Below are 25,878 nucleotides of genomic sequence, written 5' to 3' on the forward strand. Positions count from 1 at the left end.
GTCTCCTCCTCATTCACAACTTGAGTTTGCTTAAGCTTTTAAGGACTGTTTTTGCCTAACAGACCTGGCACTTATTAAAACAAATACTTTACTTTTGAAGACAAAGCCTTGAGAACACCCAGACCCATCTCCAACACCTGTCCCACCTGGCCCTGCCCAGAGCCCCAGAGCCCCAGAGCCCCAGGTTTGCAGTGGAGGGGAGGAGGCAAAGCCTCTCGGATCCAGGCTACACTCAACCCTGCCACAAACGCAGAACTCACCAGTTCGCTCCACACGTCTCACCCCTCCCTGGTGGCCAGCCCACCACACCCAGCACCCCTGGCTGCCTCTCGCCCTGACCAAGACCCAGGACCCCTTGGATGAGGAGATTCTGGGGACCAGTGAGCCCAGGACTTATACCCACAGACCCTGTGGCTACCTGGACCATGGCAGGCAGGGGAGGGAGTAGGAGTGTAGGGACCAGGCTCAGTGAAAGCAAAATCCCCTCTGCGTCCCCCAACTATGGGATCCCCAGGCCCAGAAGCGGGCACCAAGTGGCTCTGTCCTCCCAGGAGAGGTCACTGATCTCCTGCCAATTGGGCCTCTTAACTGTGTTCTAACCCTAAGAAGTGCCCACCAAGGGCAGGGGGGCTCCATGGGGGGAGGGACTTGCAATGCCCAAGTGTCTGCAGGCGGCCTAGCCAGGGACCCGGCTTCTGGTCACCCTGGCAGGGCAGGTACCACCTACACAGCAAGCACCTCCCCACAAACCAAGGCTAAAAGCACGGCAGCACTGAGAGCCTGGGATCAGGGACTGACGCCAGGTGGGTGGTTCCTGGGCTCCCTGAGCTCCTGAGACTCACCTCCTGCACAGCGGGGGCCAAGGGGTTCCTAAATTCTGACAAGGAGACTGGCAAGGAGAACTTAGCGAGGACAGATGGCAGGTCGTGAGATGGAAACTGGCGTGAGAACTGCTCAGCCAGCGGAGAGTACCTGGGGACAGGGGATGAGGGTCCGTGAGCTCAGCAGACTTCCCCACCATTCAGGCGTCTGCACCCTTACCATGAGCCTGTGGTGGGCAGGAGGGGGCGCAGCCTGGTGGGTGGGCCAGGATGGGTGCAATGACAGAACCCAGATGCTTTCCCCACACCACAGCCCCTATGAGCCCCCAGGTCAAGGCCAAGGCTCCCGACCTCCCACCAGGTGCCCCATGCAGCACCCACTGGCCGGCAGGTACGGGCAGGCGCAGACCCTTCCTGGAGGCCGTAGGTGCTGGAAGAGCACAGGCCAGGGGTGCCATGCAGGGCTGGACCAGGCCAGAACTGGAACGTGGGCCCAGCTGACCTGGGGAGCACCACCTGGCCGGCCCTGCCAGCCACACCCCTGCCCACTCGGGGGCCCTGGGCTCTGGCAGCCAGGGGGGACTCACAGACACACACTGGCGTTGGGAGAAAGCATGTAGACGTTGTTCTCACACAGTGGGTAGACGATGATGGCCTTGCCCCAGTACACCAGGTGCGCCGCAAGCTGGAAAACCTGTGGGCAGAGGGCCAGGAGAGCAGTGCTGGGGAGGCCAACCCACGCAGCCCCCTGGCTCATGGCCTCAAGCCTCTCCATCACTGGTCCCTGAGCCGTCCTGGCTGGCACCAGCACAGGGACGCTGGGGCACCCGAGATGAGGCCAGTCCAGCTGATCAAGGGGCTTGGCTGCACATCCTGGCAGAGGCCAGCCCACAGCCCAACAGGCGCCCAGCACGGGGACGGGGCTCCATGTGACAGTGGATGTGGGTCACTGCACCTGCCCCCACTCCACACACTCATCCCTGGAGAACATCCCACTGTCCTGCTGCCCTGGACTCTCAAGACATCAGGATGGGCCACACACAGACCATGATGCCAGGACAGGGAGCCAGGGTGAGACCACGGCAACAGGCACCGCTCACCCTGCAGCACCACGGCCAAGTGCCTCTGAGGGTGCATGCATACCTGTGACAGTGCCGGGGACACCTCTACCTCGTCTCGGCAAACAGGGCCTCCAGTGCCACACCCAACTCGAACACAGAGGAAATTTCAGTTCCATCGCTGACCCTCTTCTTTCTCAGCCCAAGTCCCAGTGCTGATGGCTCTAAAGGACACAGGCCCCCTTCCCTCCATCTCTGCCACCACCCTCGCCCAATGGGCTCCACCTCCCACCTCTCCCTGCAGCCAGAGCGCCCTCTGCAGGCCACAAGTCTGAAATCAGGATCACCCGGCTGGAGTCAAGCTGTCGGCCGGGAGACTCTGTTCTTTGCTTCCAAGCTGCTGTGACCACACGTCTCATCTCTGCCTCATGGTCACATCCGAGCCTCCCTCTAACAAGGGCCCACCCAGGTCATCCAGGATCATCACCCTGTCTCAAGGGCGTTATTCCCATCTGCAAAGTCCCACATAAGGAAGGTCACACTCACAGGTCCCAGGGATTAGGTCCACGGGGCCACTGCTCACCCAATCACAAGTAAGGTGTGATCCTAATTTTGTTATTCAAAGATTATGTGTTAATATGTATATAAAAAGCTTGGGGCTTCCCTGGTGGCGCAGTGGTTGAGAGTCTGCCTGCTAATGCAGGGGACACAGGTTCGCGCCCTGGTCTGGGAAGATCACACATGCCGCGGAGCGGCTGGGCCCGTGAGCCACAACTGCTGAGCCTGCGCGTCTGGAGCCTGTGCTCCGCAACAAGAGAGGCCGCGATGGTGAGAGGCCCATGCACCGCGATGAGGAGTGGCCCCCGCTTGCCGCAGCTAGAGGGAGCCCTAGCACAGAAACGAAGACCCAACATAGCAATCAATCAATCAATAAATAAATCTTTAAAAAAAAAAAAAAAAAAAGCTTGGAGGAATCTAGGTTACCACTAGGATATGGGATTATGGGGACTTTCTCTTTTTCTGTTTATAATTTGTATGATATTTGAATTTTTATAAGAATATATTAATTTCATCATGACAAAAAACCCTCAAAATACTTGTAGAGCTTTTTTGCCTAGAATGGAACATGAGTGATTTTAAATCATCTGGTGACATTCACACCTGCGCTGGAGGTTCCAGCTGGGCTCGCTGGCCTGCCTCCCCACGGGGCCTCCGCTAGGTGGTTTGCTGCAGGAAGCAGCAGTCCCAGAGGCTGGTAAGGTCCACCACCAGGGCTGGGCCCCAGGGGGCGTCTGCACGACCACACCAGCGGCAAACCCTGATTTGCACCGGGTTCAGTGGGGAGGGGCATGGAAGGAAACAGCAAGGGGACCCCATGGCAAGGCCGGGGAGAGGCGAAGGGGACATCATCAGAGCTTTGTCTGTGTCTTGGGGAACTGTGAGGCACAGCATCCAAACAGGCTCCATGATGGGCAGCCTCAGGGGACAGTGAGGGTCACCCCCTCAGAGCTGCACACTCACAGGCATCTGCCGATCAGCCAGTACTGGTCAGAACACAAACTCCGCGGTACACACACAACAGCTAGCGCGTTAAATGTTCTGTGTCTCGTGGGTGCTAGGAAGGCAGTCCAGGAGCCCATGTGAAACACCAAGGCAGAGTCCGATAAACACTTTCAGACGGGGTGGACAAAGTCATGGGGTAGAGACAGGGGAAGGGCTTATTCTGGATGACAGAATCCAGAAAGGCTGCTTTGGGGAAAAATGGCCTGAGAGTCAGGCCTGGTAGACAAGCTCCCCTAACGTGCTAAGCAGCAAAGGCCAAGGGCTCCCTGGAGGTGCCTCGCAGAGGCCTAGGTGGGCCTGCCTCATGGTGCTCCACCCTTGGCCTTTGTAGGAGCCGCTGGTCCCTGGGCCAGGCCCTGCTGCCCCCTGGCGGTCACACAGTGCCCCGTTCCAGACCCTGAGTCCACCCTCAGGCTGTCGCTTGGAAGGCCCCCTGCCCCTGGCCTCCAACTTCTCCCTGTGCTCTTCCTTGGCCCCAGCCCCTGCCCAGGTTCAAACCAGATCCACGGGCAGGGCGGAGGGGCCCTCATCTGATCAGAAAGGGCAGCTCATGAGCACGTGGCTCAGCAAGGAGGTGGCACCTTGCACAGAACACAGGCCTGTGTGCCCGCGGGGCGTGGCGGGGGGAATCAAGGCCACTGGGTTTGGTGCTGGCTCTGCATGGCTCCCACATGGGCTAAGGCACCCTGCGTGCCCCTGCTTCAACCCTGCAAGTCCCTAGCCCTGGCTCTGGTCCTGTGCGGCCCCATCACCTGGCACTACGACGGCCTCACTCCTCTGCCGCAGTTTCACTGCTCCCTCCCTCCACAGAGGAGGAAGTCAATCCCGAGGCCCTGATCCCAGGTCGGACTCCAGATCCACCCATCACCACAGCAGGCCATGCAGCAGCCCTCAGCTGGACAGAGGCCCTCGGGAGGCGGCTTGAGGTGCCAGCTGTGATGCGTCCAGCCCCTCCCTGCTGCCCATCCTGCCCACCCAGGGTGTCTCCCCAAGCCCCCAGGGTACCTGCAGCAAGGCCAGGTCTGCGTCCTGGGCCAGCTGCTGCAGGTTCTTCACAGCAGACGTGGTCTTGATCACACGCACCAGGGCTGGGGAGCAGTCGATCGGGAGCTCGCCCAGCAGGGACTTCTCGTCGCTGAGCAGCAGCAGGGCGTGGTACGGGCTGTGGGGCAGAGACACGGGTCAGCACAACCAGCGAGCCCCAGGCCCCTGCCCTGGGTGTGCACCTGCAGAGAAGAGGCCGGGGAGGAAGCGGAAGACAGCGCTCTGCCCTGAGGCCTTTAAAAACCTGCAAGGATCACCCACAGCAAAAACTAAGGAAGGCCTAACGGGTGACCCGGCCCCATCCCACCACCTCTGGGATTGCCCAGCAAACGTTCGTTCAAAAACCAGTGAATCTTTCCTAAGGAAAAAGTCCCAAATACAGGAAAAGCAAAATCCCCACTGCAGACTATGAACAGAACTACCTAGAAATACGCTTAGCAAGGAAGCCTGGGGCGGCGCACAGGCCTGGGGAGGGAGGAGGAACAGGCAGTGCTTTGCTTTCTGTCATCTCAACATTTTCTGTTATGTACCCAGATTTCTTTTTCTGGTTAAAAAACATTTAAGGAAACAAAGGACTTGGTGGAGGAGGGGGAGGCAGAAGATTGGGCTCAGCGCTTTCCTTGAAGGAAATCAGTGACATGAAGAAACAGATCTCACAAGTTCTGATCTGAGCAGGAGGTCCAGTGAGTACCACCATGAAGACACAACGCCTCCGGTGGTCGGCTCCCAGGCCCCGCCATGATGCTCAGCCCCCCAGCCCTGCCCAGGCCCTCGTCTGGGACCGCAGCACAGCGCCCCGCTTGGCCAGGCAGTGGGGGCCCGTGAGAGCCCTGAGAGGGCCCGTGGGGAACCTGGGGTGGTCATCCCTAGACAAAACTGGACACAAAAGCGTGTGTTTTTACTCTGTAAACAGCAGCGCCCTACCTGCCAATTTCTGTGGCAGGAAAGGGAAAAGACGATTCTTGGAACCAAGTACTTGGTAAACCTCAGGACACAGGAGAGCAGGGCCCCGGCAGGGTGTGCGTGGGGCTGGCACTCACCGGATGGCCTTCAGGCTCCGCTCGATGGCCTCGGGGGGGATGAGGCTCGTGGCTGCGTAGTGGATCTTATGGGGCAAGCAGAAGCTCACCTCCAGCCAGCTGTTGACGTGGAGCCGCACCACGCCAGATGTGCACAGGCTGCAGAGAGCGGGCCATTAGCCACCCACACAGCAGCTCCCAGCCGTGCACACAAGCCACACAGACCCCCCTGAGGGCGTCTCCTCCCGGCACACGGAGTAAACTGCAGGGGGAGACTTCCAGAGCAAGAAAGCATCTTGTCCCAGACCTCAGTATGTGTAAGAGAAGAAAAAGTATTAGGAACACCCACAAAAACTGTATTCCTGGCCAGCCCTGGAATCTGTAGTCCAACCAGAGAGCCAGGGCTCCCGTCTCTGTCCCACAGGTTCAATGCACTAGGAGTATCCTGAGGCTGCCTCTGCACACCTGAGGAAGGCTCCATCACAGTGGGCTGCCAAGCAGGGCAGGGCCTGTCCCCAAAAGGGAGAAGTGAGCAGGAGAGGACGGTCCTGCCAGGGAGGGGCCCATCCCCCTGCAGACACCAGCAGCCCCAGGGGCTCCACGGCCACCGCCCACGCCAGCCTCAGCTCAAACCTTAGGCTTCCCTCGTCTCCGTGATGGAACTTTGGTTCTTTCAAGCCCTGGCCTTGCTCAGGCCAGACATGGCAACTCTTGTGTCTGACCCTCATTTCTCACGTCCCACCTCAAACCATCTGTCAATCCTATCTGCTTCATGGCAGGGACAAAGTCCAGACCTTCTCCGCTCCGGCCCCCTCTGTCCGCCCTCCCCACTCAGACCCCCAGGGCTCCCACGTAAGCAGTCCCAACCAAGACCCCAGAGTGCCAGAGCCCTGTGGGACCTGCCCATTCTTCTCCGACCCTGTCTCCTCCCCGCCTCCCATGGGTCCAGCAGAACAGGCTGCCCTGCGGCTCTCCAGGCCCGTGTAATTGCCCTGGGCCACACACTCTCCCCCAGGTGCCCCGGGGTTCCTTCCCCCCTTTTCAGATCTCAGCTCAAGCGCCACCTTCTCAGTGGGTCAACCATGAGCCAGGCCCCACAGGCCGCTCACAGTTCCCGTGTCCTGTGCACCGGACAGCAGCACGACCTGCCGTCTGCTGGTCAGTGCTGCTTCCCGACCAGAATTCAGTCACAGGGTGCACTGCTCACCGCACAGCCGGTAATGGTGGGGTACGCGGGGGCACTGAGGGCATTTCCTGAATGGAGGAAGGAAAAGGCCCAAGGAACATGTGTCCGCTCTGGGGGGACCATCTCTCAGGAAGCCCCTGCCAGGAGAACAGTCTCTTAGCGGCGCCGTGCAGGGGGACCACACACAAAGCTGGGGCCACGGCTCCGTGGCATGGCACCTGGTGTGGACGCGGGGGGAGCGACTGCTGGAGCAGAGGGCAAGGGGGTCTGTGCCCAGCCGAGGTCCGCCTGCCCTGCCCGGGGTGCCCTCCCCGTCACACTCCAGCCCCACTCTGCTGGCCCTTCTGGCGCCCAGGTCTCAGGGCTCTCAGGCACACAGATGCAGGGTGCTGGGAGGCGCCCCGTGGCCCCCGCCCTGCGCCCACAGGCCGTTCTTACAGTCTCTCCCCACAGCTCCGCCCAGACGGACGGCAGAATCCATGGTCAGCAGTTTCAAATGTAAAAATAAGCCTTCATTGTCTCCAGCAGGGAATGGGCAACGGGCAGAGGACCGTGGGAAGAACAAAGAGCACGTCTGTGACCTCAACTGCCCCAGGACTCCTGCCAACACCAACGTCTGCTCCCTCTGCCTGTCCTGCCACCAGGGCGTCAGGAGAACCAGGCCCCCAGGAGCCCCCTTCAAGGGATGGTCTTAGGCTCTAAGCTGCAGGGGTGGGGCTGCAGGCTGTGGCTGAGTCTGGAGGGCAAAGGTTTGGCCACTGCTGATGCCACAGCCCCTCAGGGTGAAACCCAGGCACGAGTTTGGTGACTGTCACGATTTGGGGAAGAGACCCCGGGTCCTTCCCCAGGTCCCAGTGGAGAACACCGCTCTTGGCTTCTTCCAGAAGGAAGCAAGTACACCTGAGCAGACGGAGGCTCCTGGAGCCTCCCCACTCCTTGGCCAAGGGCCTTTGTGGGCTGGACGGCTCACGTCAAACCCTGAGAAACAGCATCTTCCGGGATCAAAAGTCACATGAAGAGACTCGCCCAGGGGACCCAGGGTAGTGGCTCCACTTGACTGGGCAACATTTATGCTCTCAGCATCTGTGTATGAGGGAAACAGGCAGGGGAAACCGGGCGCCAGCTCCTCCTCCATTCACTTCACCCCTGCTCGGAAAGGCTGGTGGATTCAAAATCAAGGCCTTCCTGTCTCTGAGCTCCCCTCTAGGACACGGCTCAAAGTGCCTGCTGGAATGAATGCCACAGAGTCAGAAGTAAACACTGAGAGGCCTCTCATTTCAGAGGTAGCCGTGTGGGCTCCTCCAGGAGCCCAGGGATGCCGCGTGCAGGTCGCCGTGGCACGTGCAGAGGCCCCAAGCACTGGTTCGGGCTCCTGGGGCACAATTTACAGCCCTGCACTTGGGGGCTCCCACTCAGCGGTGCCGAGAAAGACATGGGGAATCGTAAGCAAACTGTGTGAACACGAGAAGCTGGAGAGAGCGGTAAGAAAAGGATGGGGGGAGGGTGCAGGGGTGTGTATGGGCTGGGAGGGGGCTCAGGACAGGCCTCATGGAGACTCAGCTGCAAGTGCCGAATCTGGGTACCAGGGAAACGAAGAGTCAAGGCCTGTGCAGCCTCTCCACCATGTCACTGTCCCCAGATCCCTGGCCACACAGTCTGGGCACACGCTGGCATGGGGTCCTCTTCTCTGGGGGGAGACACGCCCTCCCTGGGTCCCTAGTTTCCACGTGGACTTTACTCCATGTTCCCAACACTGGCGACCTCCTCCCGTGGGGCACTTGGCACTGAGGCTGGTGCCTCTTTACAAACAAACGGAGCTCTGTAGCGTGCAGACCCTAAGCGCCACCTCCAGCAACACCCGAGGGCCAGCAGCAGGCCCAGGCGAACCCCAGGACACCCTGGAACAAGCCAGGAGGGAGGGCGCCACGCTGGGAATGCTCTATAAACCCCACCGTCATCAAGAGGTGAGCCCGGAGCTGTGCTGAGGTCTGTCAGGAGGAAAGAGAAACGTTTGCCCTTGTTTCTCAAGTGTATGCAGTTTTAAGACAAGACTAGCAGAGTAGAAGTTGGGCCCGAAAAGGGTCCTGGGAAGCTCTCACTTCTATTTGCCGGCAGTTAACGGTTCGGTCTGGGAACACTGAGGAAAAACACTGTCCCTGTGTGAGGCTTATCCGGCCCCTCACACAGCTCCGAGACGCCGCCCCGCCTGCGACTTGAGATAGATGCTCCTCCAGAGCCCGAGTCCTGAGGCGGCCACACCGGCCTTCCAACAAGCTCTTATCTTTCACACCCCAGACGACTGTGCACCAGCTCATTTCATCAGCTCACACCTCAGCATCCAAGAGAGAATTTCAATTCCTAACCTAACGTCCTCCTCTAGCCTCGGACCGGTCACCCTTCTTCCTGCCCCAGGCCAGAGGCCTTCGAAGCCAGCCCTGCACCCTCTGGTCCCAAACACAACATGCAGTGGGACGAAACTGCACATGACCCACGAGGTCTGGGTGGGCTCCAAAAGGCCAACCTTGAAATGTTAAAGTTTAAGTTAAGTGCGTTTCATGGCAACAGGGACTGAAGTTCCCAGGACACTTGCGGACGCGTCTGTGGGCCCACCCCTGCTCTGGGTGGGCAGCAGTGAGGCAGCATTCCCAGCGCACACAGCACCACCCGCAGGCCCGGGCCTGGGTGGCTTCCCCAGGCTCCCAGCCTCCCGGGCCCACCACAGGCCCTGTCAGCTCTGAGAACTCTTCAACAAACACTTCTTCGAGCCCCACGGAATCCACATCAAGGGGACTCCTGTTTACTCATCCCTTCAACCACATGCCGAGCACGAGGGCTGTATCACAGAAAGCGAGGGGACATACCTGACCTCGCGGGGTGCTGTCACTCAAGTCACCAAGCTGCACGGGGAGACACAGGTGCTGGGCAAGTTGAGGCGGCCACAGACGCGTAGGTCCCGGGGCACAGGACCACCAGGCCACACCACAAACCCGGATTTTAATTAAAGCAGCCAATCCAGAGCCATTCCTTTGCAAAGTCCCACCCCAACCCCTAACCTCAACCAGTTCTCACAGCTTCCAGCCTCTCACTTCTGCTCTGAGAATGCCCTTCCCAGGGGTCAGCCAGCAAGTCTCCACCAAGAAAGAGCTGCGTGTTCCCCGCCACCTGCGCAGCCTCCCCTTCTTAGCTCCAAGGTGCAGTCCACCCTGCAGGAGCGGAGTGGGCCAGGCCAGACCCTCGAGGCCAACGCAGACCTGGTGGGTCAGAGGGAAGGCCACAGACCAGGGGGCTCCTGGGAAGTCTCAGAGCTGCTGCTGTTGCCAGGCGGGGACAGGGGACGGGGAGGACACCGATGCCCCTGGGACTCCTGTGGGAGAAGCACCGCCGGTTTCCCTGGGGCCAGACCCAGGAGCCTGTTTCCAGACCCCACTTGGTCAGAGTGGGGTCTGGAAACAGGAAGGATGGGGTGGGGTTTCACCTGGAGGAAACTGACACACCTGGGTTCTGGAAGGAAGCTAAGTGCTGAATGGTGGACCCTGGCAGCTGTTTTCGCAGCAAACGCTGACTCCTGTCCTTGGAACTAGTGCCACTAGAGGGTGCTGGGCTGCCCCAAGCCCCAGCTCGGCCGGCCCAGCAGGTCACCAAGGAAGCAGCCAACTCTCCAGGGCCTCATTCCCTCCAACTTTCCAACACAATTCAAACCTAAGAAATCACAGCTCATTATTCACTTAGAAACATAAAGTGTGGTTCTGGTTTGCTTTTTATTGTAATTCCACATTAGCGTGAATTTAGCTTGTAGTCTAATCCTACTTGAGGCATGCAAACTCCCACTCAGAAAATGGCAACAGTTTCCAAGGAAGGGGTTTCTCATACCAGCCCACCCAGACCAGAGGGCAGCAATTCTCTTACTGCAGGAAAAAATTCCATGTGATCATGTGGATAAAAAGAGACAGGGTCAGACTACAAGACCAGAAATCTGTTCTGGGTCAAGACCAAGGCTTCGCCAAGAGGTCTCCAGAGCAGGAGGGACCAGAAACCAAGGCAATCAACTAGCAAGGGGTGTTTCATGCTGCTCTGATTTCCCCCAATGCCCAGAGGTCACCGAAACAAAGAAATGGAACTCCAGCCCAGACGCACACCCCAAAGGACAGCTCTCTCTCCCACAAAAAGGGACCTGTGCCCCCAACAGATCATGGGTGAGGGGGGAAAACTTCCCTGGCGGTCCAGTGGTTAGGACTCTACGCTTTCACCGCAGAGGGCGCAGGTTCAACCCCTAGTCGGGGAACTAAGATCCCCCAAGCTGTGCAGCTGGGCCAAAAAAGAAAAAAAAAAACAAAAAACAAAACAGGTGAGGGGTCGGAGCAGAGCGCTCACAGAAAAGGAAACAGGGATGTTCCACACGTGAAGTCGTGCACACCTGCGTTCAGATAAAGCTGCCCTGAGACCCCATCCTCCACCCATCACAGTGGGCAGAACCCAAAAGCTCACAAGACCCTGTGCTGGCAAAGCTCAGGTGCTGCTGATGGGAATGCGGACTGAGCCACAGAAGGAAGTGCCTCCAAATGACATGCACACCTGGCCTATTCAGCCCGGCAATTCTACTTTTAGGAATTTATCTCATGGATGCACAGGCACTCGCACAAAATAACACGCATATAGTTGAGCAGCACGTCTTTCAGCAGCAAAAGCTGCAGCCAATGATGCCCCAGGGAGGGGGCAGGCAGCTGTACAGCAAGAAGTCAGTCCCTATTTACCAACAGACAGAAGCCTGTCGGTAAGCTACACGTTAAAGTGAGGAGGTAAAGGGCAAACCGTGCACTCAGCGCGCTCTGGCGGTGAAAGGGTTCGCCGTATGTGCTTTAGCACCTTGCGACAGGGCGTACAACACTCGGCTGCCTGATGCAATGCACCCTGCCACCAGGAAGGAAACCTGGCGAGGGTGCAACAGGAAAGAAACTCTGTGCTCTGACTTTCAGACTCAAAGGACAGGTGACCTTTTCAAAGGCTTAAGTTAAAAAAAAGGAAAATTACCAAAAGGTCATAGTGATTATCACTGGGTATGGGATTATAGATGATTTTTATTTCCTTTATATTTTTTTATATTTCCTAAATGTCTATAATAAACACATATCATTGGTGAAATCAGAAAAAATATTAACATTAAAAAAAAAGAAAGGGACTTCCCTCGTGGTCCAGTGGCTAAGACTCCACGCTCCCACTGCAGGGGGCCCAGGTTCAATCCCTGATCAGGGAACTAGATCCCGCACGCCACAACTAAAGATCCCGCACACCGCAACTAAAGATCCCGCACACTGCAACGAAGATCCCCGATGGTGCTGTGGCCCCAGCTCTCAGATCAGGTCCACCTCCAGCAGGGAATGTGGGTCCACTGGACGGAGCGAAGCCCCGAGAAAGCCGGGGCGGGGGAGGTGGGGGAGCAGAGGAGAATGTGGGGAAGTTGGGGGTGGTGGAGAGGAGGGAGGCCTGCACCTGCACACTATCTGTCCAGCAACATGCCTAGTGCTGCGAGGTCCCCTCAGCCCTGAGAGGCCCCTGGTGAGCCAACTGGCCAGGTGCACTTGGGCAGACGGCCCCCCACCCCCATTCCCCATCCCATCCCCACTGCAGACCCAGGGCCAGGGAGCAGTGGTCAGAGCCACACGGATGCTCTTTAAAAAGAAGAGAAGTGCCTTGCTGGTCCACATTTAAGAGAGTTGGTGCTGAGCCACTAATATGAGCAGTGTCTCCAACGCCTGCTGCCCTCACACACTCAGGGTCCCAAACCCCCACGACCCTGGCGTGGGGGGAGCAGAGCCAACCCCAGCCCCAGCCTCTGAGCCTCAGTCTCCTCGTGGGTGAGGTGGTGACAGTGACCACGCCTAACGAAGGTGGGCCTGGAACTTGGCACGGTGTTGCACTCAGTCAGCGTCACCGTGCATTTCAGGTCCCATGCTCAGCTTTCTTCAGGTTCATTTTCTGGCTAAAGACAAGTGTGGAGGTGACCGTCCCAGTGGGGCTCCTCCCCAGCCTCCCTCCATCTCAGGCACAGCAGGGAACCGGCACCAGCCTGGGGAGGCCCATGGGAAGCAGGCCACTGTCTCACCTGTCGTAAGCGTCCTTGAGGTCCCTGGCCAGCTTGCACTTGGGCAGGATGTGATGGAACGGGGACTGAGGCCCATCATTTGCTGCAAGAATTGTAACACAGAGGACTCGACTCAGAGTCTGCACAGCGAGGAGCTTGCACAGGCCAGAAGACAAGCTTAACCTAAAAAGAATTTTAAGTGGCTGTAAACCAAACATCAGGAAATTCCCCACTGGTGTGCTCAACCGTCTTTACACGGGATGTCTGGATTTACCCTTCACCAGTGGCCCAACCTGACCCCGTAGCCACAGCCCTACAGGAAGAAACCCTTCTGCAGCTACCCTGCAGGCTCCCCGCAGGCCGCCAGAGCCACCCCGACCTCAGACCAAGCACTCCCTGCCTCACCCCACTCCTTCCTCCACACACTTACACTAGTGCAATTTATTTTCAGGATCCAAAGTCTCTTGTTAATCTTTTCTCATAAATGTCTAACAAAAAAATATATGTACTTAAATTGAACTTTTAAAAATTTCCTGTGAAAAAGTCACAGATTCTAAAGAGAATGTTTAAAAAACAAAACTTCTGGATTGTTATTAGCTAGTACATAACTGGGCAAAACAAATATATTACACGTTTTGACAACTAACTGTCAAACGTCAAAAGCTAATTTTTACTGAAAAAATGCACCCGAGTGACACAGTTCATGTACATTTCTACTTATTGCTAAAATTAGCCCAGGTTCACTGGCAAATCTGTTCCTAGTTTTCTCTTCTGTTATAGAGGTGCTGACCCGAGAAGACGGAGGTGAACAGTGTGTGACAGGTGGGCATCTCTCTGCTCTAAAATGTTGACAGTACACCAAAGCCTCATGGGGATCTATTAGCAGACATTACTTTTAATAACTGGTCAACTGACAACTCAGTAGGGTCCCCCTTCAATTTAGGTGAAAGCAAAGAACTGGCCCCCCCTCAGCCAGCTCAATCTTCCTGCTGCCCCTCTGCATGCCCCCTGCTTCAGGGGAGTGTCCAGCGGGACCAGGGCGGGACAGGCGGTGCCTGACCTGCAGGAAGAGCCACCATGCAGGGGTCTGGGGGGAGGGGAACGTTTGGGGCTGGGAAGTCACTCCCGGAACATCAGTTCAGGAATCTGGGTCTAGCTGTGTCCCTTGGGGGTCTTCCTGTGCACCCAGGGCATGCTCAGCCCACCATACAGACCATTAGTTTGCAGATCGGCCCACCCAATGGGGTCCCTGCCCAGAGAGGCCGCCCGCAGCCCTCACCGTCGGCCATGGCAGACACCTCGTCCTGCAGCGCCAGGATCAGCTTGGCCTCCCGCGTGAGGTACTGGCAGCGGCGCTCCTCGTGCTGCAGCACGGTGGCAATGCGGCGGGAGAGGTTGTGCAGACAGTTTATCACCGATGGGTCAGCGTTGGCCTGCAGGAGAGAGGCCACAGCCAACTCGATCGTAGCACACGCACTCGGGGAGGACACGCAGCAACACTCAGAGCCCCTCTCTGGGCGCCACCACTGTCCCCAGTCCCGGGTGCCCTCTAGGGCCTGTCCCAGCAACGTGGGCATGGAACGGCCGCCTGGACGGCAGCACAGATGGCTGCGTGGGGGTCCCCGGTGTGGAGGGAGGGGGAACACAGGCATCTCTAACAAGCAGAGAGAGGTGCCCATGCCCAGGGCCCCAGGCCAGGGCCATCCAGGAAGGCAGAGGACGTTCAGGCATCCACTCTGGGCATGACAGGGGCAGCCCAGTGGCGCAATGGAAGGCACAGATCCCATCAGCCACCTGCTGTGCAACTCTGGGTCACAGGCTCCCATCTGAGAAAGAAGAACAGTGGCCCCTCTCTGAGCAATCAGTCAACACGTCAGGTGCTCAGAACAGAGCAGAACCCCTGGCAGTGTCTGCGGTCACCAATGTGCCGCTGAGTGCTAGTGGACAGGACCGACTGTGTGAGAATTTGGTCACACGGCCCATGTTACAATAAGGACACAGTGTGAGAAACAGAAGCACCAGGCCCACTGTTCAGTGAAGACCTGTCCTCAGGGTAAGCAGCTCTTCCTGAGACCCTGGCTAACAGAGAAGCCAGGAGGCGCCAGGCCACCCCCTTCCCTCCACACCCGTGCTCACTCTGGGACCTATCAGGGCCACAGCCAGGCCAGGCGGGCGCATCCACCCAGGCCAAGGGTGGGGCAGGCAGCTGTGGGGTCTGTGAAGATGGTCCACGGAGCAGATAACCAGCCCACCGTGACTCAGCGCTCCAGGAGGCCGCCAGAACAGCTGAGTCATCCCGCGGGTGGAGGTGGGAGGAGGGGGAGGAGTGGTGCCCACGATTAGAACCTCTGGTCGCCCCCGCTCCCGGTTATCTACAGGCAGGGCCCTGCAGTGAGTGTCCACAGCCAGGCTCCTGGGCCAGATCCTGACCTGACTCAGTAAACCCCTTCACCACCTGGAGCTGGAGACACTTTCTGAGCTCCTAGCAGACCCATGTTCGCAAACAGAGCACACCCCAGGCAGCACACCTGTGCGGGGACAGGGCTGAGGGCTGACTCCACGCCGGCCCCACCTACAGGCAGCAGCCCTGCCCCATGCCCAGGACAGCCCCTCAAGTGTCCCCGCAAGGTCATAGAACGGAGGGTCTGGGGTATAGGGTGTACACAACTGCCTCAGAACAAAATGTTCTGCTTTAGATTTTAGAGAAATCTGTGTAAAATTCCTCCCCGCAGCAAAGCAGAGAGAGGAGAATGACCTGGGCACATGGTTACTCCCTTGAAGTAGCCCGGTCACACCTGAGGGCCTGACCCTCCATCACGCTCCTACTGGCTGGGGCACAACGGTGTCACAAGTCAGGCGTCCGGGGCCGCACGCTCACACTCCGGGATGAGCGAGGATGGAGCGTGCCTGGGTGTCCCCACCGGCTGCACAGGCCAGGCTCGGCTCAGGGTGCCCACAGAGCCTGGGCTACGTGGGGCCACAGTGAGAAAGCGACCACCCAGGCCGTGCCAGCCCTGAATGGAGCTCTGAGAAACACCCACTCTCCCCGCAGGCGACATGAAGCAACAATGAAGTGTAGGGACTTGCCTGCGAGACTTTCTCACCCTGAAACTTGTACCCAAATCCAGTCAGGCCTTCAGAGCTAACGTTCAGCTTGCGGAAAACACACGGACATGGAGCAAGCCTGACTGCGCGCTGAGATGGGTCCGACCGTGGACCCTTCACGGGACAAAGGAGGGGAGAGTCAGAGACCTGGAGACACAACCCCCAAGCTTGTGTGGGCTGGCTTCTGGTTTTCACCCCAGTTCAGACAGGTCAACAGGGAAAAACGCTGTGGTAACTAGGGCGCGTTTCCATGGACCAGGTAGTAGTTGATACCAACTTACGGTGAGTTCTGTCAGGTAATGGTATAAAATAGCTGTCCCCCCTCTTCCAGAGATGCCTTCTGAAGTATGTGGGGGTGAGCAGACATGAGGTCTGAGACTTGTCTTGAAATGCTTGAGCGATGGGGTTGGGGGCAGATGGAGCCAGGGTGCAAGGCAGCAGCTGTGGCATCTCAGACACAGGTGTGCAAGGACCATCAATCTATTGTCACTAGCTCAGGGTTTGTTTAAAACTTTTCAAAGTAAAAAGGGTGCACATTTTTTTTTTAGCGTGCACATTTTTAAATGACTACAGAAAAGAAGAAAAAAACTGGTCCACCCTTTACGCTATTTTAAATTCCTCCCACTGTTCACCTCACGGCCTCTGTGCTCTGAAATCCTACACTGCCCTGTTCCCACTGCTTTAACCTGGCAGTGAGCCACCCACCCGCTCCAGGGTCTGGCCTCGCCCCCATTTCTCATCTTCAGTGGCCACAGGACGTTCCAGTGTATGAAACCACCACCCTGTCTAATCATTCCCCAACTACTGGATACCAGGATTATTTCCAGCCTACTTATTATAAAAATCTTCATACAACTTTAAAATCTGCCTGTTTTCTTGACTGCCATGTCCATGGGTGTCATACACTCCGCTATCACACCCTGCTCCCCAGAGATGAGGGCTTGCCAGCAACGTCCAGGGTGGGGCTGAGGCTGCTTCTCATGGCCCACCCCACAGGGCTATCAGTGCTGACAGGGGGACAGCACTGGTCATGGATTTGGTTTGCCTGTCTTTAACTTCAGTTCTCTTTGTGGATGTTTGTATTACGTAACGATATAAGTAATAAAGGGACACTGTGAAAATGCAAACACTATGGAAGTGCACGAAGCAGAAAGTAAGAGTCTCCTCTCGGAACCTTGAGCCCCAGGGACAGCCACCAGGAACAGTTGACTTTGTTTTAACTTGCAGCTCTTTATTTATCAACAAGGTGGGCCAGTTTTAAGAATTAAGCTCCCTTCAGAAAGGAGAAAGTTCCATTTAGGAGCTTTTCCCTAGCATTATTTTGATTCTGAACTCTTCAGTGAGACCTGTGGTCTCCACAACAGAAAAGCCTCAGTGGGAAAAACACTCTGAGACTAAGACGGCACCTGATAGGACAGGTTCCCTCCTGCTCAGGCTCCCCCCCACCACACCAAAGGGTACAGAGCACATTGCTCCTTGTCACCAAGATCTAGCCACTTTCTCACTGACACTTCTGTACAAAAGCCATCGTGCAGCTCACATGTGCCCAGCCAGAAAGAACTACTGAATTCTTTGGTGAAAACTGATAGTGGGATATTTCTGAGGAATGCCATTATTTAACAGTACAGAATATACACATTTCCTAAATTTCAAAGTCCCTTCGTAATACCAGCCAGTCCTTACCCAGGGGTGCTTTTTATATTTATTTAGATCCCTTGTATTTTGACAGCTTGATTGAAAAGAAATTCCCTGTAACTAGTGAAAACACAACTTCAGACAGTGCTGGGAACTGCCATAAGAAATAATTACGCTTAATTATAAAACAACAGAAAATAACAAGTGTTGACAAGGATGTAGAGAAATTGGAACCCTCGTACATGGCTGGTGGGGATGTAAAATGGTGCAGCTGCTGTGGGAAACAGCCTGGCAGCTCCTCAAAAGGTTAAATATAGAGTCACCACGTGACCCAGCAACTCCACTCCTAGTTATCGACCCCAAGGGAAAGGAAAATCTGTCCACACAAAACTTGTACACAAATGTCCTTAAGAGCATTGTTCTTATAGCCAAAAGGTGGAAACAATCCAAAAGTCCACCAGTAGATAAACAGATAAAGTACAGTCTATCATACAATGGAATATGATTGGGCCATAAAAAGGAATAAAGTACTGATATACATTATAACATGGATGATTCAATTAAAAGATTATTTTAAAAAAATACTAAAAATAATTTTTAAAAACCCACAAGGACCTGCTATATATCCCTACTGTATAGCAGTAGAGATATGTGTGTATATATAGATATACATGTATATTCTTTTTCAGATTCTTTTCCATTATAGATTATTACAAGATACTGAAGATAGTTCGTATACCTAACTGAATCACTTTGCTGTACACCTGAAATATTGTAAATCAACCACACTTCAATTAAAAAAAAATTATAAAAAAATGGATGAATCTCAAAATCATTATGTTAAGTGAAAGAAGTCAGACACCAAAGGTTGCATATTGTAGGATCCCTTTTATATGAAACATGCAGAACAGGTAAATCCACAGAAAGAGAAAACACATTGGTTGTTTCTGGGGGCTGGGGGAGGGGAGAGAATGAGGAATAACTGGCATCCTTTTGGGGCAACGAAAACTGGATAGTGGTGATGGTTACACAACACTGCTACCAGATGCCACCAAAATGTCTCTTTAAAATGGTTAAAATGGTAAATTTGATGTTATGTATATTTTACTTAAAAAAAAAAAAGAGGGAAACAATGAAGTTAGACTCTTCCAGCACCCCACGAGGGCCAGTGCCGTGCCCACAGCGGTCTGAGCTCTAAATCAACAACACGGTCACCGGAAATGAGCTCTGCCCTCCCACCCCCTCCCCACCGTCCTCCCCACCCCACCTCCCTGATCTGCTCTTCAGCCATTTATACACTCACCCTCAGTGCAAATACCACGTTAAAAAGAATCATGGTGGGAGCCTCCCTCTTCGGGGATGGATCTGTTTTGGAGACCTGTGAAAGAGGCACAGTTCTAGTGAATGAGAGCCACCACTTCCCAAGAAGAGCACTTAGAGCTATTACTTCAGGCAGGGAAAGTGTTCCAGAATACAGCAGAACCAGAGAAAAACAGAGACCTAGGTGTCTGATAAGTGACCAGCGCCCTTGCACAGGCAAGTGCTGGCTGCGTGGACAGACAGTCGCAGTGGAGAAAGGAGCAGGAAGGTGCTGAGACCCAAAGTGACGAGACTGTCCCAGTCACCTCGACTGAGCTGAGGTGCCCAGAGGAGAAAAGGTGGAGAGGTGCTCAAGTGGATGGAGTGCTCCCTGCCCAGACCCTCCTTTCCCCACGCCAACCCCCGTGCCCACTTGAGTCCTCCCAGGCAGGACAAGTACTCAGGACAATGCTCCCACCCAGGAGAGACAGGGCTGCCACCCAGCCAGCCCAGGGCCCAAACACCAAGCTGCCTACAAGTGTTGCCACCAGAGGGCAGAGGAGTCCCTGGGCCGTCTCAATCAGGCCTGTCAGAGAGGGTATGGCACAACAGTAAGAGCTAAATTAATAACAATACTGGCTATGATATCACTTAATAAGTAAGAAGAAATGCTTGTACTACTTTATATAAAGTTCAAGAATCTGACAAACGCCGCTGATCTCATTCTCTTGGCCTCCCCCCAGAAATCGGCATCGTATCTACAAAGTAGAAGGCCACAGTCAGGAGAAAGGCTGGATGCAAACAGCAAAAGCTAAGGGCAGGGGCTGAGACACCAGGGCAAGGATGCCTGTGTCCTTCTCGGCCAGACCCTCAGGGCCCAGGAGGAGGTGCAGCTAGGCAAGCACCTGATGGGGTCTGCTGCACGGGGCTGCCTTCTACAGGCCTGCATCAGTCCAGGGAGGGTGTACCTGGCCCAGCGCGTGCTGCAGCAGCGTCGGGTGCCCAACAAAACGCACGTTATCGATCTTCAGTTCAAACTTCTGCCCACACATTTCAGACTTGGTTGCCAAAATTGTTGCCAGAATGACATCTGAAAACCTTAAAATTAAAAAAAGGTAGAGTGGGAAAGAGTTAACCAAGTGCCACAGCACCAAGCCTGCTGCCCCAGGGGTGGGGGGCAGCTGCGCGCAGGGTGGCTCTGCCCCCACCACTGACCTGGAAGCTTCTGACAGTCTCCCTTCTTTTTTTTGGACGTTGGAGATTTTTCCTTTATTTTTTATTTATTTATTTTTTGATGTAGACCATTTTTAAAGTCTTTATTGAATTTGTTACAATATTACTTCTGTTTTATGTTTTTGGTTTTTTGGCCCCAAGGCATGTGGGATCTTAGCTCCCCGACAAGGGATCGAACCCGCACCCCCTGCATTGGAAGGTGAAGTCTTAACCACTGGACCGCCAGGAAGTCCCTATTTTTAAATTTATTTTTGGCTGCATTGGGTCTTCGTTGCTGGGCGTAGGCTTTCTCTAGTTGCGGTGAGTGGGGGCCACTCCTCGTTACAGTGCGTGGGCTTCTCATTGCGGTGGCCTCTCCTGTTGCGGAGCACCGCCCTAGGTGCGCAGCCTTCAGTAGTTGCAGCACGCGGGCTCAGCAGTTGTGGCATGCGGGCCCTAGAGCGCAAGCTCAATAGTTGTGGCTCACGGGCTTAGTTGCTCCGCGGCATAAGGGATCTTCCCGGACCAGGGACCGAACACATGTCCCCCGCATTGGCAGGCGAATTGTCAACAACTGCGCCACCAGGGAAGTCCCCCGACAGTCTCCCTTCTGAAGCAATCCCCAAGACTAGGGTCGCAAAGTCACCAGAACTACAAGGCGGAAGGTGCGTGCTGCCACCCTGGGCCCTGCCCGCCTGGGAGGGCAGGAGGAACAAGGCACCTGCCCGGAGAGGAGGAAGCTGCGGGAGCCTGCGCGGCTTGTCAGGCTGGGGGCCTCCCCCACCGGCCCAGGTGTGCTGGGCTGCTCCCCTCAGCCCCCGGGACCCCCACCCCTCAGTGCTGTGCGAAGGCCGAGAGGAAGCACGAATTGCAGCGTATGGATCACTCTCCTCACAGCTCGGCTGCCCGTCCCTTCCCTTACCCTCAACACTTAAACCTTCCAGTTTTTATTAGGGAAGAAAGGTTCCAGATGCACTAGATGTGCACACCCACTGACTGACATGGACGGAGGGATGGACAGGGCTGGACACCACGGAGGAGGAATGACTGGGTGCAGGTAAGAGCAGATTTGGATATGATCCCTGTAAAACTGCCCCTTTTCCAGGCTCTTCTGCACCTTTAGGTCTCCTTCCTGCCCGGGCCGGTGGGGGCGGGGGGGGGGGGCGGATCAGATAAGGGAGAGTCACTGCAGGGAGGAGAGGACAGTGCAGACTCTTATCTCAGAGCGCAGGCTCGGGGCTTCCACTCTGGAAACCGTGTCTAACCTGGAGCCAGAAGGCAGACAAGTCCTGTGCTCATTTCTCCACCTGGGGAAAGCATCTCCATCACGCAGGTCAGGTCGGAGGACAGGTTGTGCTGGGAGGGGCTCCAGCCTCCCTGGGGCCGCATTCTGTCCTAAAGAGCCCATCAAGGACAAACACTCAGCGTTGAGTCCTGGGCCTTCCAGAGGAACTGTGGTGAACGGGCACCACACCAGATACTTCTCTCCAGGAGGCCCTTGCTCTGGGGGAAGGGAAGCACTTCACACCACAACCCTCGCCTTCAGAGAAGGGAAGGGTGCTGCACACTGCTGCAACTCCAAAACAGCAAACACCTCCGGGATAAACGGATCTAGGAGAGGGGCCACTCGCTCCCAGCTCCTCGCACACTGCAGGGCTCACCAACCGAAGCAGGAGTGACTCGGAGCCACCTGCAGCAAGGGCCTGGCTACGCTCAACCAGCACCGAGCAAGACAAAGCACGGGACTTCCCAAGCCTCTCCCCGCCAGCGGGTGGGGAGCGTGGGGTGGGGTCACGCTGGTGTCCAGCCTTCCTCCAGGACTGACGTGGTCTTCTAGGCGTCCTAAGTCGCCATGTGGCCCCAAAACAAACCAGATGCAGAGGGTCTGTCAGAATGGGCTGCCGTTCCACTTGCACAGTCTGGGCTGCGGTCAGACCTTCCGACACCAATACCATCAAAGACATTCTGGGACACGCGGCCCCCACAGCCGGAGCTCTTGGCCTCCCCTGTGGGTGTCTCGCCCTGGAATACTGCTCTCTGGAGTGATTAAACCAGAGATGGAATATTCCAGTGTCTTAGAATGGAATCGTTACATGCTTTCTTCAAAAGCCCCCAATGGCTCACTCTGCCCTGGAAGCTGCGTCTGGGGGCCCGGTTAGGGTGACGGAGGGCCCAGGGTGGTGGAACCTAACAAACACTGCTGCCCTAGCGCCTGACCCAGTGCCAACACTACCTGCCCTATCTGAACAAACACCTCCCTCTACTCTGCCACCCACTGACTCAGGACACACCAATTAACAGATAGAAAAACAACCTCCCGCCACCCCAGAGACTTCACTTTTTCTGTGATATCCAAAAATCTCTACCGAAAACCTCTGCTCTGCCACGAAGAGCCTCAGATAGGCCTGAGCCCTGACCCTCAGCCACCATTCCAGGAACCTAAGTTAGCCGGGCTGTGGGATGGGGCCTGAGATTCAGAGGCAAGAAGTGGTGGCCAAGTTCACAACTATAAATGTCCAAATCCAAAGGCCAAACAGAAAGCGCTTTCCCCACTTGGGCCCAGAGAGGCTGGGGTCTGCGAAGGCAGCCAACCAGAAAGCCAGGTGCTGCTCAAGTTAAAAGCCACACTGCCCTACGTGGCCACTCAGGGAGGTCCCTCTGCTGTTTGGCCACTCTGCTTGTCTGAGCAAGTCTGGTTCACAGAGAAATCCACTCACCAGAGCTTAATATTACAACTGATGACAGAAAAAACACTTGAGTGGCTTTATACTTTATACAGCATCTGCTGACATAACATGCACAAAGACAGAGTTATGTCCCTCATGACATAACTGCCATAAATAGCAAACTGAAACAAAAACAAGTGTCAATGTTTGTGTGTTTGTTTGTTTTGGCCGTGCCACATGCCTTGCGGGATCTTAGTTCCCTGACCAGGGAATTGAGCCTGGGCCCTGGTAGTGAAAGCACCAAGTCCTAACCACTGGACTGCCAGGGAATTCCCTCAATATTTGTTTGTTGTTTCCAAAATTTAGAAAAATACTTTTCCCTGTTTTGATGGTGAAAGGCCTGGTAAATATACTGTAACACAATAAAATCGCTGCTACAAAAACTAACATTCCTGTAATAATTTAGAGATTAAGAAAGAAAACACATTGAGAAAGATGAATCAGCCCAGCTGGAAGACAAGCCAAGACCTTCCATTCCTGCTAAGACACTTGGGAACAGGGCTTGTTCTCTGACCTGGCCAAAAAAAGAAGGGACAGCACGGAAGAGAGCTCGACTCTGCCCCCTCCCATTCTGGGGGCTCCCAGATGCTCTGTGCACCTCCAACACCCAGGGGGTACACCCTGTCGGGGATGGGAGGGCCCCACTGTATCCTTGCCTTCCAGTAAAGTGTCATATAAACCCCATGGGAACATTTTTGCCTCTAATGGGCACACACAACAGCATCCAAGCCCAAGCATCACATGGAACACTCAGCCCTTGATAGAGACCCCCACTAAGCCCCTCTGATAAATGAAGGCAAGGAGCAATGATCAAGGGTCTCTCTGGGGGGCAGCAGGCGGGTGAGACAAGCAAACCTGCTCCTGCTTGCCAACCACCCTCCCAGGGCACGGTGTCTGCCTGGAGGAGGGGGCATTTGTGTGCATGCCTAGTCCCAGAAGTCCCTGGTGCCAGCCAACCCTGTCTTGGCACTCAGGTACAGAGAACCAGCTAACTAAGTCCAGGGGGAGAAAGGGCAGGGGCTGTGGAAAGCCTGGGCACTCATGGGGCACAGGGCAGTGAGCCTGTGTGCCCGTCAGTCCTTCTCCAACACTGAGGGAAATCAGGAGTCCAGCACAACCACAGAAGAAGGCGGCAGGAACTGAGACAGAAGGACGGTGGAGAACCCTTGGCCTTACCCTGCAGCCAACCGCCCATCACCTGAAGGACACGGCTTGCTGAGATGGGAACAGGACCATCGACACCAAACAAGAACACACTGACTCTAAAAATCATTAAGAGTTACGAGGTCGTGATCAACACAGTGCTAAGGTATGGCAGAAGTACCACCACTTACATTAACTACTGAGGTCAAGGTTAAGCCACTTTGCCACACAAGCAAGAACAGACACTCCCCACGTGGAAGACGTACTGCACAGTCTTTCCACCAACGCTGCAATCCTCACGTGTGAACCCAGGCCAGGCAAGAATGAGTCAGTTCCCAGAAGCAAGAGCAAGGCCAGAGGACCCCGGTCAGAGCCCAGCACCACACGCACTAGCTAGACGCCTGGGCACAAGTGTTCAATCTTCTGACCAAACCGTTTCAACAAGATCAAATGAGGTCCCACAGGTGGAAGCCTCACGAAAACCGCAGAGCGCTGATGAGCATCTCAGCCCCAATTCCCGAGGTCCTGTGGCCACCTGCAGAGCTGACCTCCCTGACAGGAAGACCACACCTTTTCTAAGCTTGACCTTCAGGCTGTAGAAAAAACAGACAATAACCATTTTCTTCTCTCCCTAGTGAATTCTAGAAAAGGGTTAAAAAAATTGTGACGGTCAATTCGTGTACCCTGAAACACATCATGATGATAATTCATCTTATAAAATTAGCCCGTGCTCTAAGGCAGTGCAGCCAACAGAGCTTTCTACACGATGGAAAGACACTAAACCTGCGCCTTCCAACACAGTGGCAGCTGGTCACGTGTGGCCACTGAGCACCTGAAATGTGGTCAGTGCAACTGAGGAACTCAATTTCTTTCTTTCTTTCTTTTCTGGCCTCACTGCACGGCTTGCGGGATCTTAGTTCCCCAACCAGGGATCGAACCCACGCCCTCGGCAGTGAGAGCGCAGAGTCCTAACCACTGGACTGCCAGGGAAGTCCCAGTTTCTAATTTTATTTAATTTCAGTCCACCTCATTTTAAACGGCCACCCGGGCCAGGGAGGACAGCCCTGGGCAGCACAGCTCTGCGTCCTCCCTCCCCTGAGGCCGGCCATCACCACATGCAGAGGCGACCCATCAGTCCTATTAATGTGCCTCTGACCTGGCAAACTGACAAGCAGGAACGTTCCACCGGTTACAGAAGAAAAAGCACCTCTGAAAATGACAACTAAGGAAAATGGAGAATGGATGTGAGGCACCGTCACTGCGTGGCTCCGGGAAGATGTCTGGGCTGGGACAGGGCCCCCCCCCCCCCCGGTGCCAGGGCAAGAGGAGGAGCTTGGCAGGTCTGTAGGACAAAATGCAGCCGGGCCCCTGGGGGTACTGACCTGCACCTCTGCAGGTGTGGGGTGGGGAGTGGGATCACCAGGTGCTACAATGTGTTGAAATGACCAAATAGAGGCATTCTTCAGTTTAATGAACGTCTAAAGAGACCAACTTGTTCTCCTTAGGGAACAAGGATGTCTGGGGTCCCGAAAGACCCACAGTGTCTTATTCCCTTCCCCTGGTTTCCTCTCTTCATTATGCTAAATACAGAATGAATTCCCCAGAAAACATCCTCATGGTCATTTTATTACAAGCCTCTGAAAAGTAACTGCAGCAATTAGGTGTTGCCGGTCCTCCTTACAGACTGTTCCAAGAACTCTTTCTGAGCCTTCAGGAGCCCGAGCCTCACGTCACGGAGCAGGCAGGTGGCCAGCCCTGCTCTGAACTCTCCATGACACAGGTCGGGGACAAAATGCACTCAGGGGGTGTGCAGGGGCAAAAGCTTTCTATGTGCCTCACAAACAAGAGTTTGTTCCCTGTTGCCATCTTTAAAGGACATGACATCCACAGGCCTCTAAGTCAAGCAGGATGACCCACGGGATATCCAGCAGCAGCCCCCACCACTGGTCCCTCTTCCAGAACCCACTCCCCTCAGAGATAGTCACTGG

General features: G+C 55.4%; 1 protein-coding gene across 6 annotated transcripts in view; it reads right to left on the reverse strand.

Annotated features, from left to right (window-relative positions):
* The window catches only part of NPRL3 (NPR3 like, GATOR1 complex subunit), a 34,651-nt gene that overhangs the window by 3,549 nt on the left and 5,224 nt on the right, over window positions 1-25,878 (reverse strand). For 3 of the 6 annotated variants that reach the window (XM_059897251.1, XM_059897256.1, XM_059897257.1), the window contains 8 exons: window positions 19,778-19,907; window positions 18,814-18,888; window positions 14,050-14,203; window positions 12,792-12,873; window positions 5,527-5,664; window positions 4,448-4,604; window positions 1,409-1,515; window positions 843-972 (listed from right to left, as the gene is read on the reverse strand). In XM_059897251.1, coding sequence (XP_059753234.1) covers window positions 843-972; window positions 1,409-1,515; window positions 4,448-4,604; window positions 5,527-5,664; window positions 12,792-12,873; window positions 14,050-14,203; window positions 18,814-18,888; window positions 19,778-19,907 — 973 coding nt within the window. Of the gene's footprint in view, window positions 1-842; window positions 973-1,408; window positions 1,516-4,447; window positions 4,605-5,526; window positions 5,665-12,791; window positions 12,874-14,049; window positions 14,204-18,813; window positions 18,889-19,777; window positions 19,908-21,286; window positions 21,373-25,878 lie in introns of those variants that run through there. The other 3 variants (XM_059897255.1, XM_059897253.1, XM_059897252.1) reach the window with 3 other exon arrangements.

Source organism: Balaenoptera ricei, chromosome 15 (genome assembly GCF_028023285.1).
Source record: "Balaenoptera ricei isolate mBalRic1 chromosome 15, mBalRic1.hap2, whole genome shotgun sequence".
NCBI lineage: Eukaryota > Metazoa > Chordata > Mammalia > Artiodactyla > Balaenopteridae > Balaenoptera > Balaenoptera ricei.